Source organism: Octopus bimaculoides, chromosome 5 (assembly GCF_046866305.1).
Source record: "Octopus bimaculoides isolate indiv1 chromosome 5, ASM4686630v1, whole genome shotgun sequence".
NCBI lineage: Eukaryota > Metazoa > Mollusca > Cephalopoda > Octopoda > Octopodidae > Octopus > Octopus bimaculoides.
Genome location: NC_142932.1, coordinates 80113121 through 80134479, shown reverse-complemented (window position 1 = coordinate 80134479; position 21359 = coordinate 80113121). Strand labels below are relative to the sequence as shown.

At 33.6% G+C, this 21359-nt stretch overlaps 1 protein-coding gene across 4 annotated transcripts in view; it reads left to right on the top strand.

Annotated features, from left to right (window-relative positions):
* The window catches only part of LOC106874959 (contactin), a 98646-nt gene extending 95186 nt beyond the window's left edge, over positions 1 to 3460 (top strand). For all 4 annotated transcript variants that reach the window (XM_089352502.1, XM_089352503.1, XM_089352501.1 and 1 more), the window contains one exon: positions 1477 to 3460. In XM_089352502.1, the coding sequence (XP_089208628.1) occupies positions 1477 to 1616 (140 nt within the window). In that variant the 3' untranslated portion in view covers positions 1617 to 3460. The remainder of the gene's footprint in view (positions 1 to 1476) is intronic.
* The last annotated feature ends 17899 nt before the right edge of the window (positions 3461 to 21359 follow it).

Here is a 21359-nt window from a genome sequence, read left to right as displayed (position 1 = left end):
GCGTGAAAAAGTGCCACTCCCTAACAGTTGAGGGAACCCATGGAAGAGGTAGGCCCAGGAAGACCTGGGCTGAGGTGGTGAGGCAAGACCTTCGAACATTGGGCCTCACCGAGGCGATGACTACTGACCGAGACCTTTGGAAATGTGCTGTGCGTGAGAAGACCCGGCAAGCCAAGTGAGATCGTTGCCAGTGCCCCTGGACTGGCTCTTTTGCGGGTGGCACATAAGATGAACCATCTTGAGCGTGACCGTTGCCAGTACCGCCTGACTGGCCTTGTAGGGTTTTCGAGCGAGATCGTTGCCAGTGCCCCTGGACTGGCTCTTGTGCGGGTGGCACATAAAAGACACCATTTCGAGCGTGGCCGTTTTTGTGCGGGTGACACGTAAAAGCACCCACTACACTCTCTGAGTGGTTGGCGTTAGGAAGGGCATCCAGCTGTAGAAACTCTGCCAAATTAGATTGGAGCCTGGTGTAGCCATCCGGTTGCACCAGTCCTCAGTCAAATCGTCCAACCCATGCTAGCATGGAAAGCGGACGTTAAACGATGATGATGATGATGATGATGATGATATATATATATATATATATATATATATATATATATATATATATATATATATAACATAACAGAAAATTGGACATTTTTTGGTATTATCTATTCACCATTACACACATTTCATTTGCTAATAGGAATTACAAAGTTTTACATGTTAGATGTACTTCTAAGGAATTTTCTATTAGAAATTTTTCAGAGAGAGAAATTAAATGATAACAAATTTTACATTTGGATGAAGTGTTTATATATAGATAAAATCAGGAGCTGCACAGACAGCCCCAGTTAAGGAGGAAACAGCTGGGATTTACCTACCAACTTACATAATACACACACTACAGTTAACCAAAGCATTGTGTGGCTTTGGTGGATGGAAACTGAAACAAAGCCTGATGTGTGCGTGTGCGCGTGCGTGTGTATTCATGTATAAATATATATGTCTGTACCCGTGTCTTGGCATCATAAAATAGTTGTAAATGAGTGCCACCGTCATACAAGCAGGTATGTTCATTTCCAGTCTTTTACAGCGTCAAGGAAATAATTTCTTACTTGGAAACAGGGGAGGGTTATGAACAGGAAGAGTATCAGCTGTAAAAAAAAATCTGCCTCAACAAATTCTGTCTGACCCATGCAAGCATAGAAAAGTGGACATTAAATGATGATGACTTAATGCTCAGCCAGAATTCATTACAGTACTTAACGTCACATATTGACAGAAAATTTATGCTATCATAAAAATGTGATGCAATCAGAATTTGAATGTTGTGCAATAGCATCAAATTTTTGATAGTATTTTTTTTTATGCCAACATGAAACTTTAGGTATCTTTCACAAAAATGTTATACTCTACTAGTTAGTGTGTGCGAGTGTGTACACATATAGTTACAAGCAACTGATATTTTCTTTCTTTTTTTTCTTTCAGGTGGTCAAGTGCAAGGGGATATGTATAATCCCCTGACAACCCATGCTCTGCTAGCTGGCACTTCCAGGACAACTTTCGCATTAACAATGTGCTGTTTAAGTATACTACTAAGTCAACTTTACACCCTCTTTCTTATCTGATCAGATTCAACACAAACATAGTCTTAGAATTAAAACCTGATGAAGCAGTTTCAAAGACTTTAGAACTGAGTGACATTAGCTCTTTTGAACTATAACTCTTGTACTGTACATATTTTTTATCATGATTTTATTTTAAAGTTGGACATCTCTTCTCCAAAGAATTTTTAGCATCCGCCATATTGACGAATTGGTATTGTAGTGTGGATGCCAACAAAGACTATAATTATGGCTTGGCTCTGAAATTAAAATACCTTTCTGATATTGAAGAATGACAGTAATTATTTTAAAATTTTGATAAAACCTATTGTGTCTTGGTGTGTGTTAAATTTAAATCTGAAGAGGGGAAAAAAGACAAGCAAAAACAAACTCTGTAAGACCTCTTTATGTAAATAATTACTATAGATTTTTATATCTGTTACATTTTAAAATGTTACCATCTTAACTGTAGTATCAAATCATAGAACTTCAATACCTCAGCTTCATACCTTATCAATGATTTTATTTCAATCAATATTTTATCTAGTTCTTTATTAATTTTTTTGCTTATGTTTGGATTTCTTTTATTCTTTTTGGTCAGCCATAAGTAATTTCTTTTTTCCTTCTGTCTCTCCTAGAAGTAATGTCAGTGTAAGTTTTGAACTCCTGTTTTTTGGATCAGAATTTCTAAGCTCTTAACACTATGTCAGCATATTTCGTATAGAACAATGAGTACTCTCCTATATATTATGAGAATGAAAAATATGTAGCCTTTTAACAACATCATTTCTTTTTACAAAAACTTTTAGAGATGAACTCATTCAATCACGTAGGAATAGTTCTGTGTTTGTGTGTATATATGTGTGGATGTATATATATTTGTGTTGTGCATGTATGTATAAAGTTATGCAAGTGAATCAAGAGCCAAGATTTTATTTTACTTACCAAAAATTTGCTAAGTGCAAATGCACCAAAATTTTGACCCTTGTCACACGCATACACACACGCTGCAGATAGCAAAAACATAAGCACTAAATACTAAACTGGAGTGAATAATTAATATTCTCTGACTGAGAAAAGACCAAATATTGTCAGAATATTTAGTTATTGAATTTCTCAAGTAATGTAGGGGTCGCTTTTATTAAATAACGTAGTCTTTATGGGTTATTTCTCTTATTGCAAGAGTTGTTTCCCCTTCCCATGTGATTATTAAATGTTTTCTAGTGATGCACAATGGAAAATTTTTGTTCCCTAATACTGTTCTACTATTTCATTTCTTTCTACATTCCATACCTCCTAGTAATAACTTCTCTCTAAGGCTGTCCTAAAATATATACAAATTAACATTTTCTGTACAGTTTGTAATCTTCAAGGAAAGAATTTTACTTTGGCTAAAAAAACATCTTCCTCTGACACGAATACAATCCTTTTAGCTTCTCTTTCATTTTTTCCTGCATATATACCTATATTTTAGTGCAAGAAAATATTACTTATTCCAGGTATAATGCAATAGGCCATGAACTAGTATAAATGATTTTTTAGTTTGACTTTATTTAAAGGTTCAGACTTATGAATGGATATTGCTGTTTGTGTAGGAATTCTGCTTCATATATTATTGGTGGGGTCCCAAAACTCCCCCATATGTAAAGCCTGTTCAACAAATATTTAACTGGTTGTTTCTGTTCAGACTTTATAATTCATAAAGGAATTTGTAAATTAGAATTTGGGTTGTATATGCCTTTCCCAAATTATGATTCTATCTACAACATTTATATATATTATCGGCATTTTATAAAGCTTTATGATTTTTTCTACCATGTTCATCTTTTTCACCCTATCTAAATAAATAGTCTCTGAGATTTACATTCCTTGGATCTTTAGTTCATTTCTACCGTCATGTCTGAGGCCATTCAACAACTCTACCATCTCTTATGTCATAATAATCCATTTGTGTAACACACAGATAGAGCTAGTGGCATTTAAATTCTGGCAAGTAAGAATATTGTGTATCTATGGTTCTTAGACTCTGCATTTTTCCTAGCACTGCATGCAATAAGATTAAGGTTATTATTATTATTGCTTTACATTCTGAGTTGAAATTCCACCGAGGTTGACTTTGCCTTTCATCTTTCATGGTTGATGAAAAAAGTACCAGTCAATCACTGGGGTCAATGTAATCAACTTAACCTCCCACACAATTTCAGGCTTTGTGCTTATAGTAGAAAGGATTATTATTTTTATATAAATTGGTAGATATGTATGCCCGTGTGTGTGTGTGTCTTGATAGATAGATAGAAATATTCTAATGTGGATTTTCAAATGTATGATGTTGAAAATTCATTTGGACAAATGCACAAGGGTAAAACAGATGTTGGTATGTTTCTTGACAAAAATCATGCACTATGTTTGTCACAAAATTATAAAATAAAATCAGGACTTAGTTATCATTTGAGGGCCCATGATAGAAAAGCTATCAAACCTGCTGCAGGGATATTTTTGAATTAAGAGAGTGGTTATTATCAAAAAACAAGTTGATGGCTACTATATATATATATATATATATATATATATATATATATATATATATATAATTGATTCTATGATGGGTGTATAGAGTAAAAATAGTTCTTTCCATTCACAGAGCAAAAAAATTCATATATCAATTTTAATGAGTTTGTGTTTTTATATTGATGATCTTACATATTTTTATTTATATTTACCCATTTTGACAATTCTTTTCTTTCTTCACTTAGTAAATATAATTCTATTTTTTATAATAACTAAATGAATAAAATATTTTTACTTTTTAATCAAGTTTCCATTTTTTTTCTATATATTTATAGTATTTTATTTAAAATTTAGTGAAGTATTTATTTGAGTTGGTTTCAAAATTGAATTTTTGCATTTTCATGGGACAAGTGCCTTCTTTATTACAGTCCAGATTTATTCTCTAAGATAGTGACCACTGAACAAAGTTTTCAAACTGTTTGATAAACTACACTGAAGTCCTATTTCATCATCCTTTAACCCTTTCGTTACTAACCCGGCCGTAGCCGTCCGAAAAATTTTTTGGTTCATAAGACCAACCCAGCCGAGATTACCCATTGTTATTTAAATGAACCCAAATCTTGTTAGTACATTTGTTAAAACACCTGATTTCACTTTGCAAACAGCTGAGTTATTGTATCCGACATTGTTTGGCGTGATATTTGAACTCAGTGAATTTTGGAAGATATTTTTTCCACATTTTTTACGGCGTTAATTTTTTTCAACTTTGAAGATGAAGAGGAGTTTCATGCTATCAAGCAGTGATTCTGAATTTCAAGGCTTTTCAACAGAAGATATCGAGATATCGAAGAAAAGAATGAATGAGCGACAAAAGCACGTGGTGAACGATAATGAATCGGATATTTCTGTATCCGACACTGAAAGCAGCAACGGTGACAGCGAGGATGATTAGAGAGCTATTAATGTAGAAAGTTGGTATCTCAGCTACTAGCAGTTAAGACCTGCGTAATCTAGACGGTGTTTTTAAATTTAATTATTCTCTTTAACCCAGGCAACACTGGGTATATCTGCTTGTGGTTGATAAAATAAGTACCAGTTGAACACTGGGGTTGATGTAATCAACTCATCCCCTCCCCCAAAATTGCTGCCCGTGTGGCAAAATTTGAAACCGTTATTATTATTATTCATGTACAAGTTCATATATATTCATCATTTTATTTATTTGTAGAAGAATTGATGCATACCTTTGACAATTCCAGAATGCATTTGTAAAAACATTGAACTTATTTTGTGTGTGGCTTTTGGCTCACACTGTATATAATGTGTGTATGCATAAAATGAAGGCAGGCAAAAATCAGTATTTTGGTATTCTTCATTTATTATCATTAAAGTCATTTATTATTCTTTTTTCTTTATCACACACTTCTTTTCACTCTTCTTTGACAAATAATTGAGACTTGCAGGAAAAGACATACATTTAAACAAGACATTAGCACAACACTGAAGTGGTGAGATGTTAAGACATATAAAAAAACATAATGAGTAACAGTAATTGGCATGGCTTTGGTGATAATAATTAACAATAATAATAAACAGCTCATATAAAGACATGTTTTTAATGAACAGAATTAGTTTGGCTTCGTTTGATTTAGTTTAAAAATAACAATATTCTAAAGGAAAATAAAAATTTGTAAAGAAAATGATTCTAAGTAAAAATTTGGCTATAATTGATTGCAGGTGAGAGTTGTTTGTAATGATTATGAATTAATATGGAGTAATTTAGTCTGTAATAACAGGATTTAAATGTTGGTTAGTTAATTATGACTGAGTGAGAGCAAAATTGTGTTGTAAGAATGAAGAGATAAACTGCTCTGTAATGACTTTTGCAGTGTGGTAATTGGGCTTTAATAATTATCGAATAAACATAGTATGTAAGGGCTAAGTAAAACCAACTTAGATTGAATGTGAGTAAAAGTGATCTAAGTGTGATTAAAGTTTGTAATGATGGTCTGTTGATGTGTACGTTTATTTCAAACCTAACGATACAAAGTTTTATAGTATTTTGTTTGTAATGATTTATACATTTTGGAAACTAAATTAAAAGGAATAAAACATGGTTAAATTAAAGTCGTTGGCAATAATGATGTCTATATCATGTGTTACAGCTGCTGTTATTTACACCCTGGTCAGCTCTGACTGAACAAATCAAAGGCATTCCACCTGTGGCCATCCTGTTTTTTTTTTGTGAAGCTACATTATATAATGTATATTTTACTTAATTTAGATAGTAGGGTGTAGTTTTGAAAGAGAATTGACTGCTATTTTCTCAATAGAGGCGTGCGAGTTGAGTGAGAGAGAAAGAGATTTGATATTTTGTAAAGTATTCTGTTATATATATATGTATAGGATATGAGAGGTTTAGTCCACTGGTGACCTAAATGAATAAGTATGCTGTGTCAGCGTTATAATTGGTTATCCGTTAGGTTCCAAGTTCATAGCTGAGGCTGGAGCTAGGGATCCATAGTAGGCTTCCGAGTTAGCAGGTGTATATTAGAGGAAAAAGGACAACAAAACTAAGGCAGGATGAGTATCTCAAATCATTTAAAATATTTAATTAGAGTAAGGTGAATTTGAGGTAATTAATTAATTAATTAATTATTGGATGTATTACAGCTGTTTCTGGGATATCCCAAGTGCTAGGTTAGCATCTCCATACACTGGGTATTCCTTCATCAGAGACAAGGTGAGTATGTATGAAAGTTCTAGACATGGAATTCACAGTTTATAAAGGAATAAAATAGTAGATAGAAGAATAAAGAGTAAAACTGTTTTATTCTTCTATCTACTATTTTATTCCTTTATTAACTGCCTTGGTGTTTGTTGTCCTTTTTTCTTCTAATATATATATATATATATATATATATATATATACATACACACACATAGACATACATATATGTAAAATACTCCACATATCTAACAGAGAGAAAGGGAGGTTCAGTTACTATATCCTTGCTTTACTCAGCAATGTTAACATTTTTAAGAGTTGCAAAATGTTTAAATTTAAATCACAAACTAAAACCAGTCCATAAACACCATTTGTGAAGGAGCTTACTTCTTTCTCATGCTACAAGTACTCACTAAAATACTACTAATTATAATAATTGTTTCTAATTTAGTAAATTTTGAGTGAAGGGGGATAGTTGATTACAGTAATCATTTACCCACCAGTATTTGACTAGCACTTTAATATATTGACTCTAAGAGGATAAAAAGGTGAAGTTGACCTTAGAGAGATTTGAATTCATAACTTGGAAAACAAGAGGGAATAGCAAAAGGTATTTTGTCCAGTGTTTTAATGAGTTAGCAAATTCATTGCTTCAATAATTTCATATTAGATAGGCAAAAGGTCAGGGAGTGGAGTTTAGTTGGTTATATTGACCCCAGTGTTTGACCAGTGCTGTATTTTATTGACCTTGCAGGACTAACTCATCTCAATAGGTTTTGAATCCAGAATGTAAAAAGTCTGAACTAATTAACACTGCAAAGCATTTTGTCCAACACTGCAGCAATTCTGCTAATCTAACCTAATCTCTTGCTTAGGTACAATGTAACAAAACTACAGATGTGGGCCAGTGAGATATTGACAGCATAAATTGGCTTTAATTTGGAATTGTAACCATTTCTGACTCAACTTAGCTGGCTGTATAGTGTTGTGCCACATATAGTACGATTTCATTATATTACCTAAGATAGATAGATACAACTTTAGAAAGAGAGAGAATTTCTGTATTAAAGTATATTTGATATACTTAAATGAAATATTTAATTTCCATGTTCATAAATTATGAATGTTTTAAATTTATACAGATTATTGATTCTGTTGTGGATTTAATTATAAGGTTTGTATGTATACAATATACTTTCAATATGTTCATTAAAATAAGGTGATTTAAGCTTCATAATGTTTCTGTTTTGACTGAAAATTTCATTGGTTATAGAACTATAAGCAACAAAAACACACAACACCTGTCAAGATACTGATTCAAAGACTAGCTGTTAATTATTTAAATATTGGTTCTAGGCTTGGCTAGTAGCAATTTAGGTATTGGTTGAGGAAATAGAACTATGGTACAAAAGTCTAATCCCATTCACACTGTAATAATAGCTTAATGATAAAGAGATCTACAACTATTGCAGAACTTTTGTCATCAGATATGGATCTAGTGACGAGTTAACACCATATAGCCACATCATAATTGTTTATGTTAGTCATTGTGTGTGTATAATTAATTATGTTTGTCTATCTCTTTCCTTCTCTCTGTCTATCTATCTATCTATCTATCTATCTATACATACCATTTGTTTGGAATAATAATTTAATATGCACACAAATCTTTGAGCTAATGTGTGTGTGTGTGTGTGTGCTTGCATGTGTGTGAGACTGAATGCAGTATATATATATATATATATATATATATATATATATATATATTACTCTTTTACTTCTTTCAGTCATTTGACTCTGGCCATGCTGGAGCATCACCTTTCTAAACAAATAAGGACCTATTATTATTATCATCAAGGCAGCAAGCTGTCAGAATCATTAACACACCAAATAAAAGGCTGCTAAGCATTTTGTCCGTATCTACATTCTTAGCTCAAATTCTGGCAAGGATGACTTTGCCTTTCATCCATTCAGGGTGATGAAATAAGTATCAGTTGAGCATTGGGTCGATGTAACCAGCTAAACTCCTCTCCTAAAATTATTGGCCTTGTGCCAAAAACTTGAAGCAATGCTGGGCAAAATGCTTAGCAGCATTTCATCCGTCTTATGGTCAGGGTCAGTAAAATAAGTACCAGTTGAATACTGGGGCCAATGTAATTGACTTATCTCCTCCCACAAAATTGCTGCCCTTGTGACAAAATTTGAAATCATTATTATTATTATTCAGGCGGTGAGCTGGCAAAATCTTTAGAGTTCAATAAATTAAGTACCAGTCAAGTACTGGGGTCACTGTAATCGACTTACCCATCCCCAAAATTTCAGGCCTTGTGCCTATAATAGAAAGGATTATTATTATTATTATTAAGGTGGTGAGCTGGCAGAATCGTCAGTATACCAGACAAAATGCTTAGCAGTATTTTCCTCATCACATCGTTCTGAGTTCAAATTTCATCAAGGTTGACTTTACCTTTCATCCTTTTGGGGTCGATAAAATAAGTACCAGTTGAATACTGGGGTTGATGTAATCAACTCATCCCCTCCCCCAAAACTACTGCCCTCGTGGCAAAATTTAGAACCATTATTATTATTATTATTATTATTATTTAATTCCAAGGAAATTTTGTGTCAAAATATTTTTGCTTATTTAATTATTGGCTATATTTTATCAAAGCATTCCTTCCACCCCATCAAGCCTCCTCTTCATCCTCATCCTCATCACTTTTTTATGTCTACTTTCTATCTTGGCATGAGTTGGTCAGGTTATCACAAGCCAAGTTTGTTCTTATTCAATCCCTGTTTTTAAACAGGTTGGGGAACTATCACCTTGCTTGAACCTTTCATTTTGGCATATTCACTACAGCTTGATGCTTTTCTTAATCATCAACCATTTTACAGAATATACTGGGAGTATTTTATTATGGTACCAGCACCAGAATGTTGTCATGTCCCTCAAAGATACAAGACTATGGATCCACTCAACCCTTTCCATATTTAAGATGGTATGGTGCAAGTTGAGTGAGATTTAGCTGCTCATTTTAGCAGTTTAAACATACAAATTCCCATCTCTGTTATAAGAAGTGGTATCATACTACAACTGACAAGAATTTCATTAGCTTAATGAATAAAACTCACATCCCCTTGTGATCAAAACCCATTTATGAACTGATACTCTGTCCAAGGAAAGTATTATCTTTTCAACTGTGACAAGCACTAAACACATTGGCACAGTTCCTGTTAGAATGTTTTTGTTGCAAAAATATGTAATATTGCTTTCATGGAACATTGCTGAAGACTTTGATTTTAGGATAGTAATTCAAGATTGTCATTAATTAGATAATTAAAACAATATAAAGATTAGATATAACAATTTAGTTTATTTTTACAAGATTTGGCACAGATAAATAATATTGTTAACCCCAGGTCAGTTCTGACTGAACAAATCTATAGTGAAAGGTATTTCCACCCTTGACCATCTCATCTTTTTTTCTGGACATCTAAGAACTGCATTATCCAATGTATCTTTCTTTTTTTCCATTTTTTTTTCTGATTTTTGTGAGACAGCAAGGTGTAATTTGAGGGAGATTTGTTTGCTATTTCATTGTTGTTTATCTGTTTGGCACTAAAAACTAGTTGGCAGGAAATTTCTATTGATAAATTGAAAGTGATGACCCCAGCCCATCCCCATTTTCACTTCTGCCATTTCAAACCTGGTTAGATACTTAAGATTAACAGTCATTTATGCATTACAATCTACCCTCTTTTTTTCTCAGTCTCTTGGACATGCAAAAGTGTCCTAAAGGAAAGAGCCACAATTTTATATTTTGCTGTAGGCACTGCAATGTTGTTTAGCCCCCTCCCCTCAATCTAGCCATGGCCATCTCACCATTTTTTACTTAGCATAAATTTCTGGACTATATTGTCCATCATCATTACCTTTTTTTTAAGATAAGGTGTAATTAGAGTGAGATTTGGCTGCTATATCTAACAGGTTGGTCAAGAAACCACCTAGAGGTTCCTGTATGTTGTTATTCAAGGCACTAAACTTCCTCATGTAACAATTTATTTACATAACTGAATAAACAAATAAAAAGAGAATATAATACTCTAATGGGGAAATGAAACTATATACCATCTGGTGAGTTCACTTGGTGACCTTACTAGTGTTGATGCTGCTTAAAAAGCACCCAGTACACTTTGTAAAGTAGTTGGCATTACGAAGGGTAACCATGGAGCCCTTTCTAATGTCAACCACTTTACACAGTCCTCTAACTTGCCAGCTTCTGTTGAGTTGTCCAACCCATGTCACCATGGAAAATGAATGTTAAATGATGATGATTAAGATATCTATATATATCTATATATATACAGAGAGTTGGATAAAATAATGGAAACACCTAACATCATAGCATCATAATTTTGAAATATCTATAAAACTGTCAAAAGTTTATATATTTTTATGTTTTTTGATTTATTATTAGTGTTGCTTAATATGTTTTGCTAAAATTGCTGTTTCTTTTCAGATATCATCAGAAAAAGGTAATTAAAATTCATTAAAATGACAGATCTATTGGACTTTCAAAGAGGTCAAATTGTTGGTGCTTGTATGGCAGGCACTAATGTAATGTAAACAGCCGAAATGTTTGGTGTATTAAGAAGTACTGTCTTGAAAATAATGAGAGCCTTTGAGAAAGAGGGAAAAACCTCCTTGCCAAAACAAAACTCCGGAAGAAAACCAAAACTTTCAGATAGGGACCATCAGACTCATGCAGATTGTTAGAAAGGATCACAAAAGTACAGCTCCCAAAATTACTGCACCTCGAAATTAATGACTACCTCGAGAACCCAGTTTCCACAAAAACTGTTTGCCAGGAGCTGCAGAAAGCTGGATTTCACAGGAGGGCTGCAATCAGAAAACCACTACTTTCAAAAATAAATGTTGCAAAATGTTTAGAGTGGAGTAAAAACCTGCAGAATTGGTCCCTAGAGCAGTGGAAGAATGTTATTTTCTCGGGATGAGTCATCGTTTACCTTATTTCTGACCACTCGCTGAGTATACGTGTGAAGACAGCCAAAAGAAGCATTTGACCCAGACTGCCTTCTTCCAACTGTTAAACATGGAGGAGGATCTGTGATGATCTGGGTGGGGCTATATCTTGGAAATCTGTCGACCTAATGGTTTCCCTTCATGGCAAAATTAATAGTCAAGACTATTTAAGCATTTTATCTGATCAAGTTCATCCTATGGTTGTGGAACTGTTTCCAAAGGGAAATGCAATCTTTCAGGATGATAATGCACCAATTCACACAGCTAAATTTGTTACTGAATGGCACAAGGAACATTCTAATGAAGTTGAACATCTTATCAGCTCACCACAGATCTCAATATTATTGATCATTTATGGTGTAATTTAGAAAAACAAGTAAGGAGTCGATATCTTCCACCATCATCACTACAAGAACTGGAGACTGTTTTAGCTGAAGATTGGACAAAAATTCCTTTGGAAACAATTCAAACTTTGTACAAATTCATAGAATTCAAGCTGTAATTACTGCCAAAGGCGGTCCTGCTCCATATTAAAATAAATTTGTTTTAAAGTTTTAAGATACTTCCATTATTTTGTCCAACCCCTGTATATATATATATATATATATACTTAAAATTGCAGCCATCCATACATACAGGCATGTCTTTTATGGCCATGCCCTTGCTCCCTCACCCAGCTGAGAGGTCTTTACAGCATCCAGCCATAGAAACCATGCTAAAACAGACAAATGGAGCTTGGACGGCTCCTGTCAAACTGTCCAACACATGCCGGCATGGAAAACGGACGTTAAACAATGAGGATGATGATTGTTGCTGTATACTCTCTGCATATCTATCAAAGATAGTCGCTCTTCTTTTTATTGCCAACCCATACCTGTTTTCCAAGTAATGGAATTCTTTATTCCACAAATCTTCAAAAGCACAAAATGACAAACATAAAAATCAACAAAGGAATGTCACCATCAGTATCACTTCACTCAAGCCATATCAAACATGGCATAGAAACATTCACACAGACACACACACACACACACACACGACAGGTTTTCTGAAGAAGTTTCTCTTTACTGAATTCACTCACAAGGCATTGGTTGGTCCAAGACTATAGAAAACACTTACCCAAGCCTGAAAACAGCATGTCTGCAATGCAAACTTCTGGACTACACAACCATATCTGTGTTCATGAAGTTGTACGTTTGTATGTACACCACAGCAGGTGTCACTGACATTTCACTTTTTTTTTTTTTTAACATGACTTAGCAGTGATGGTCAAAGAGTAATAGCACCCATGACATTTTCCAGGGCCTACATGACTAATGCAAGAGGAGCAGAGACAGAAATTATCCTCAGATAGATCTAACCCAAATATTTACAACATGGTGGACTAAAATAATCCAAGGGTCTAGTTATGATGGTGTTAACCCAGGCTACATATTAAGTCTACCCCTAAAACATTGTATAGAAAAGTACTCGTTAGCTTGCAATTCCTAGTAAGAGTTTTCTTGAAGATGGGAGTGGGAGCAGGACTATGTTGTCAATTTGTTTTGGTGCTTATGCATATATATATGTGTGTGTTTGTATATATATGCACAGATAGATGTAGATATCTGTATATAAACATTAATTAACATATAATTATGCATTATATATTTGTGTGTATATAAATACATTTGCCATTCTCTCTTCCTATGTATACATTAATATCCATAATTATGTACAAAATGACTTGAGAGGAATATTAAGTTTTGAAAATGTTATCTTTCAACACAGCAGGATTCTGTTGTTCTACTTGTGTAATTCCATGAATTGGCATATATCACATACACACACTTATATATGATACATAATATATACATATGTGTATAATTCATCTAAAAGTCCATAAGTCATGAAAAAGATGCCCTCATATATCTGTCAATAGAGTGGGTACATTATCTGTATATATATATATCCATCACGGCTGATCTTACCAACTGGTTTTGCACTAGGGTAACAATCTGATTATATAACTCTACGCTCATCAGAGGTAACCAATATGGAAAGAAATATAGTGACTGCTACAAAGTGCTCTATACCACTGAGTAAAGCTTATATAATATAATCTTGCATAACTGTGAAGATGTAGACACTAAATACATGTGGAGACACAAATTTTAATATTTAAATAGTTTTAAAAAATTATTTTTACATTATGATTCATTATTATGCCTATATTTTTCATTTGTGTGAATGTATGCATGTGATTTTATATATGATAAAACAATCCAAAGAGACAACTAGTATGTGTGTGTGTGTATGTGTATGTATATATATATATATATATATACATACATATCTTCTTTTACTTGTTTCAGTCATTGTTGGAGCACCACCTTGAAAGGTTTTAGTCAAACAAATCGACCCCAGGACTTTTTTAAAGCCTAGTACTCACTCTATTGGTCTATTTTGTTGAACCGCTAAGTTACAGGGACATAGCCACACCAACACTGGTAGTCAAGCAGTGATGGTGGGGGACAAACACACACACACATGCACATATATATGTATTTATATATATATATATATATATATATATATACATACAATGCGCTTCTTTCAGTTCCATCTACCAAATCCACTCACAAGGCTTTGGTCAACCCAAGGCTATAGTAGAAGACACTTGCCCAAGGTGCCATGCAGTGGGGCTGAACCTGGAACTATGTTGGGAAGAAAGCTTCTTACAACACAGCCATGACTGCACTTATATATGTGTATATATATATATGTGTGTGTGTGTGTGTGTGCACGCATGCATGCACGCACACATACATACATATTAGCTATCTTAAAGATGATATTTTGGCAGTGACAGGCTTTTACAGTTTAGTGTATATATTGTATGGAAGTGGGTAAATAATGAAGTACATGAAACTGAAGCAATAAATAAATGAGAGAGGAAGGATTAAGAATCACTGATGTGAAGGATTCGTTGTTGGGTAGGAACACAGATGGCATTGTGCTTCTTTTTTTAATTTTTTCTTAGCTCCAAGTCAGAGTAGATTAATCAGACAAGTAATAAAGGCCTTTAATCATGACTATCCATTACAGTAAAATTGAGCAAAGTCTTGTGTAAAATTCTGAAATGTATAACCTTGTGAGTCTTAATAATGAGATACTGAAACCCGGTGATGATTTACTGTGAAGTAGACTTGCATGTAGATATTGGAAACCAGATCTTTAAGGGTCTTTCTGTAAGTTACAAGAGAACAACTAGAATTTGAAACAAGCTATGATCACCCTTAAGCTATCTGACATCTAAACAACTACAATAAAGTAAACAGCTGTCATATCAAACAAAGAGACTGTCCAAATATGTGTGTGTGCATGTTCAAGCATGATTGTGTGTGATTTAATATCTATATCTATAAGTAGTTGTGTTTTTATTTCAGGCCATTTACACCACACTCTACCACTGCAGTTCAATCTCTCTTTCATTAAATGCAAGAGGAACTAATAAAACTCCATGTCTAACCATGATCTCTCAATAGCAAGGAGCTATAAGTTTGTCTGTTGGGTTTGTCTCTCAGTACTAAATGTCTAAGATAAAGGCCATTATTTACAATTGCATATAATAATAATAATAATAATAATAATAATAACAACAATAGTAATAATAACTGTTTAAAGGGGTGGGATTTTGAGGGGCGGTTTTAGTTGATTAAATTAATCCCAGTACTTGATTAGTACTTTCTCTTACTGACCCAGGGGGATGGATCAAAGTTGACTTTGGCGAAATTTGAACTCAGAATGTAAAGAGCCATACCAAATTGCCACAAGGTATTTTGTGCAATGTGTTAACAAATCTGTCAATTCACTGCCCTCTTAATAATAATGATTTCAAATTTTGGCACAATGCCAGCAATTTCGGGGTAAATGGTAAGTAAGTTGATTACATCAATCCCAGTGCTTAGCTGGTACTTGTTTTATTGATCCCGAAAGGATGAAAAGATGAAAGGTAAAGCTGACCTCGGTTGAATTTGAACTTGGAATGTCGAGGCAGACAACATGCCGCTAAGCATTTTTCTCGGCATGCTAACAATTCTGCCAGCTTGCTGCCTTAATAATGATAATAATAATCAAACCTAATATAAAAGTAAATAATAGCATTATAATTACAATAGTGTCTTACAGTAAATACAACAGTGAAAGATAATAGCAGACTAAATTGATCTTTTTGAATGAAACAGGCTCTCTAGGGAGTATAACAAAAATTTAAAGAAAATAATGAGCATTCTCACAGTTCAAGATTTACACACACATACACACACACACACACACACACACACACACATATTACTACATCCAAATCTTCAAATTTCCCCCAATGGAGCATAGATTAGCAAATCATTGAGGTTTTTCCTGAAAGACGTTATTGTCCTAAATCAAATGAAAATACTTCTGTTAAAAAGTGAAACTAGTTTTTAAATTTTGCTGTTGGTTCTTTGTTAACTCTGTAAAGATCAGCCAATATTTAACTGGTATCATTGACAGCTTATTTAGACTCAAGATCAGCATTTTGTTGAGGAGACTTGCAATATTGTTGATTGAAACAAAATTAGTTTATAACTGATAAGAATTTTGTTAACACTGAAGAGTTGGAAGAACATGGCAAGATTCAAATTCAGAATATGGAGTATCTACATATTTTAAATGCATGTATATTTTCTTCAATATTTCACCAGATTTTTGCACATAATTGTCTGTTGTGTGTGGCCATGGACTTTAAGAATAAATAGGAATTACCATTGGTTGTTATGTTTGGTCAGAGATATCATCATCATCATTTAACAGCCGTTTTCCATGTTTGTTATGATTAGGAATAAATGGAAATTAAGATTACCTTAACTCTCTGATCTAGCAGCAACTGCATCTAATAGATTATCCAAGTTGTATAAAATTATATGCATACTATCTTTAGAGCTGCTAGCAAACTAAGGTAGCAAACTGGTGTTGAATGAGTCTCAGTTGGGACTGTTGTTGCTGTTAATGTAAATATAATCTGTAGCTTCTGTAGGAATAGTCTCATTAGGAATGATATATGAAGAAAAAAATATTCCTAGTAGTACCCCAATGACCAACATTGTGTCAACTATGCCTTTGTAAGAATACACAAATGAAAGCATGATCTAATTAACCAAACATTATAGCAGTACTAATTAAAATGGAAGATAGCTTCAAATACATATACAGTATAGTACTAACATTAAGAAAGTTTAATACAAGTGAGAGGTAGCATGGTTAAGTGAGCTACATTCCTTATTTAATTAAATATTTAGTAATAACTTGATATGCTAAATGGAATTATATAGAGGAGTGAATAATAATAATAATAATGATAAATCAAAAGGTGTTAATAGTTTACTTGAAAATACTCCTTAACTTCTTTACTGGTAAAACAATGAAATGTAATCCAATTATACACAACTGGCTGGCAGTTACATAGAGAAAGGAGAATGGAGTTCTCCGAAACATTACACAGTTGACTAATAGGCATTCTACGAAGTCATTATTTCGATGAAACCATAATGATTAACAAGACTTTTCAAAGGTTACATACATGCACATGTATACATACATAAATACAAACATGTATCACATATACTGTGCAGAAGTCTGAAGCATATGATAACATTATCTTGAGTGTTTGACACTTAATTAAAGGGTTAAAGGGTGTGTGCATACACACAGACACATATACACAAACATATACATACAAATGCACATATATAAATAATTGGAAGACTTGCTACAAAGGTCAGGTCGTGTATATTTCCTTTATATCATTTATCAAATGTTGACTCTCTCTTTCTATTTTTAGCACTGTATTTACTTGTTCATGGTCTCAAAAATTGCATAATTTGTGTGAATACTTGATAAGTACTTTTGGTGAAAAATATCTTGCAGAGCATGGATATGCCTCGTGTGTACATATATGTTAATGTTAGAATAAAAACAATTTAACATTAAACTGAATACTTTCTGTAGAGTACATATTTATTATACTTTTACAAGAGGGGTGACAGTAACTTCGAAGTTTTGGCTTGCCAGCCTTCATCAGACAGTCTGATGAAAGCTAGCAGACTAAAAATTCAAAGTCACATCATCACTTTTTTTTATAAAAGTGTATGTACACACACACACACACACACACACACACACACATATATATATATATATATCCTTTTTTTTTTCAGTCGTTAGAGTGAGTCTATGCTGGGGCACCACTTTGAACAATTTATTTTAGTTGAATGAATCGATCCCAGTACTTTTTTAAAGGCTGGTACTTATTTTATTAGCTCATTTGCTGAACTGCTAGGTTATGGGAATGCAAACACACCAACACTGGTTGCCAAGTCGTGGTAGAGGAACAAACATAGACACAAAGACACACACACACGCATACAATGGGTTTGTCGCAGTTTCTGTCTACCAAATCCACTCACAAGATTTCGGTTGGCCCAAGGCTATAGTAAAAGACTATTGCCCAAGGTGCCACAGTGGACTGAACCCAGATTCTTACCACACATACCCTTCATATAGTAATGGATGATGTTGTGAATATACTTTTGTCACTGTGGTAATATGTTGCAGTGATTATTATTTTTTTTTTTCAAATTTTATGATGCTTATAAAAAAATAATGAAATGTTTACTAGTTTTCAAAATATAAAAAAATCAAAGAAAGACATTTCTCATTTATGATAACTATATAAACAACAACAACGAGACTGTCTAACTATCAATAAATTACAGGTGCAACATTGTTTGATATTACCCATAGTGGTAACAGTATAGTCCCAATATCATTCATCATATAATTGGATAAAAAGGACAGTGATCGCCAAGGGAGATAACTTTCAGATCGTTGTTATTCCTCTTTGCATGATATGATTCTGACACTAACTTTAATATTCTTTTCTATTCTAGACACAAGGCCCGAAATTTTGTGGGAGGGGCCAGTCGATTAGATCGTCCTCAGTACGCAACTGGTACTTAATTTATCGACCCCGAAAGAATGCAAGGCAAAGTCGACCTCAGCGGAATTTGATCTCAGAACGTAACGGTAGACGAAATAATGCTAAACATTTCACCTGGTGTGCTAATGATTCTACCAGCTTGCCACCCTGCTAACTTGAATATTAGAGTACAACTGCAGAAGGAGTGGGAGTTGTAACTGATGTCTCCAACCCCGGGCCATATATGTATAATAACTAGAATGTGTCAGGGTTTAAGCTAGATATGAGGGGACAACAACTAATGATACTGATTTCCTTAATACTTCATTAATCAAAAGAACTGTTCATTATTCCTGTGTTTAGTTTACAAAATATTGGTTTCAAATTTTGACACAAGATCAGCGATTTGGGTGAAGTAGGTAAGTTGATTATGTCAACCCCAGTGTCCAACTGGTACTTGTTTTATTGACCTCCATAAGGATGAAAGGCAGAGTTGACCTCGGCAGAATATGCATTCATAATGTAGAGATGGATGAAATGCCACTAAGCATTTTACCCAGCATGCTAACAATTCTGCCAACTCACAGACTTAAGTTTACAAAATATTACAAATCTAAATTCAACATAACATATGATAAAATGCTGACTGTGATGTTTAAACTCAAAAGTATATTGTATCATCCCAATCTATTGATACTGGTTTCTGCTATAGGTTCATGACCTCAAATTTTAGGTGTAGCTAATTACATCAACTTCAGTACTTAGATTGGTATTTTATTTTACTGAGCCTGGAAAGATGAAAGGCAAAATGTTGACTTCAGTGGAATTTGAACTCAGAAAGTAAAATGTCATAACTAAATACCACAAAATGTTCTACCGATTCTGCCAATCCATCAGCTTGTTGTAATTATTAGTCTAATTAGTAAATTCTTATAAAAGGCATATACCACCTATATAGAATCAGAACTAAAGACTAATAAGACTGGAATCACCACTGGAAAGAGACTGATACCTCTAAACTGCTAGCAGTTAAGATAATAGACGCAGGCTTTCTATCAATGATAGTACCACAGACAATAATCCAGAAGAAAAAAAAATAACAAGATTAGTAGGGTTTCTTATAAGGTATATATAGATTGGGAAAAGCAAGAAAGAGCAATGTATTAACATGTAACATTAATGCAAGAAAGAAAGAAATGAACATCTATATTCTCAGGAGGTCCTTATATATCCCTTTACCCAGCTTCAAATGGAAACTGTGCAAGCAGAAGTCTAATGTCATAAAATGAATGTGCTTAAAGTCTGGCAGGATTAAAAAGAAAGCATTCAATTTTTTCCTCCTCATTTATATGTTAGAAGCACTTTGAGACAATAATCTAAGCTGTAGACAACTAAATGCAGGAAGTAATTTTGCCTTTTAAGGTAAAGAATCACAGGAGGCAGTGCTTCTGTAAGGTTGTTTGTATTGAAGTGAATGCCTTATTTTTATTGAAGAAATGTGAAAAGTAAGGTGTGTGATTGGGCTACAAGAATACAAAAACATTAACCCAATACTAAGCTTTTTTGAAAATGCATTGAAAGCATATCCCAAAAATACGACTAATATGAGAAAGAGCCACAACCTGGTTATGACATTCTCATATAATATTAGTACAAAGTTTAGATAAAATAGATGTTCCTATCTGATTGCAGGTAGGAATGTAGAAACATCTATCTATCAACTGCAAACTAGTGTTTCTCTCTCAATAGCCTGACTATTTTCCCTATATCTGATGAGGAAATTTATATCCTATGATGACATTTGCCACAAGGATCATATATCCAGGATATATTACATCTCGGGGAACAAAATAAGGCCCTTGAAGCTCTCTGCACACAATAAACCAATAGTCTACAACATATGTGTTTTCTGTACCGATACTCAAATTAACAGTTGGTTTACTAAATAGAAGGGATCAATGCTACTGATAATAAAACCTCAGACACTAATAAATACCACTGCCTATTTCCATATCAATGGTGATATCAATTGCCTTTATCTAAAAAGAAAAACAAGGAGATAGAAGTTTAGAATTGAGTCAACCAATATGTCAAATCATATCCCTTTAACAGCTTCTAATAAGCATTAATCACCACAGGACATTCACAGAACATGAGAAATTGGCACATATTCTAATTTTAATACTGGACTGTAATTTTAAATGTACATTTGTGACTAATGCGGTACATGATTATGTCACTAACTGCCCCTGTACCAATTTTGAGAAGTTAGGCTTCACAAAACCAGAAAGGACACAGCTAATTAGAAAATTGCAGTTACAAGCTGTTAATGAAATTATAACAAATATGTAAAAAAAAAAAAATCAAAAAAAAAAAATCCAGAACTTTAGCCAGCAGTATGTACAAATAAACGCATACAGACATGCAAACGTATATATACATAAGTCAAAGTATACATATGTACACATGCAATGACCTGCATGCATGCAAACA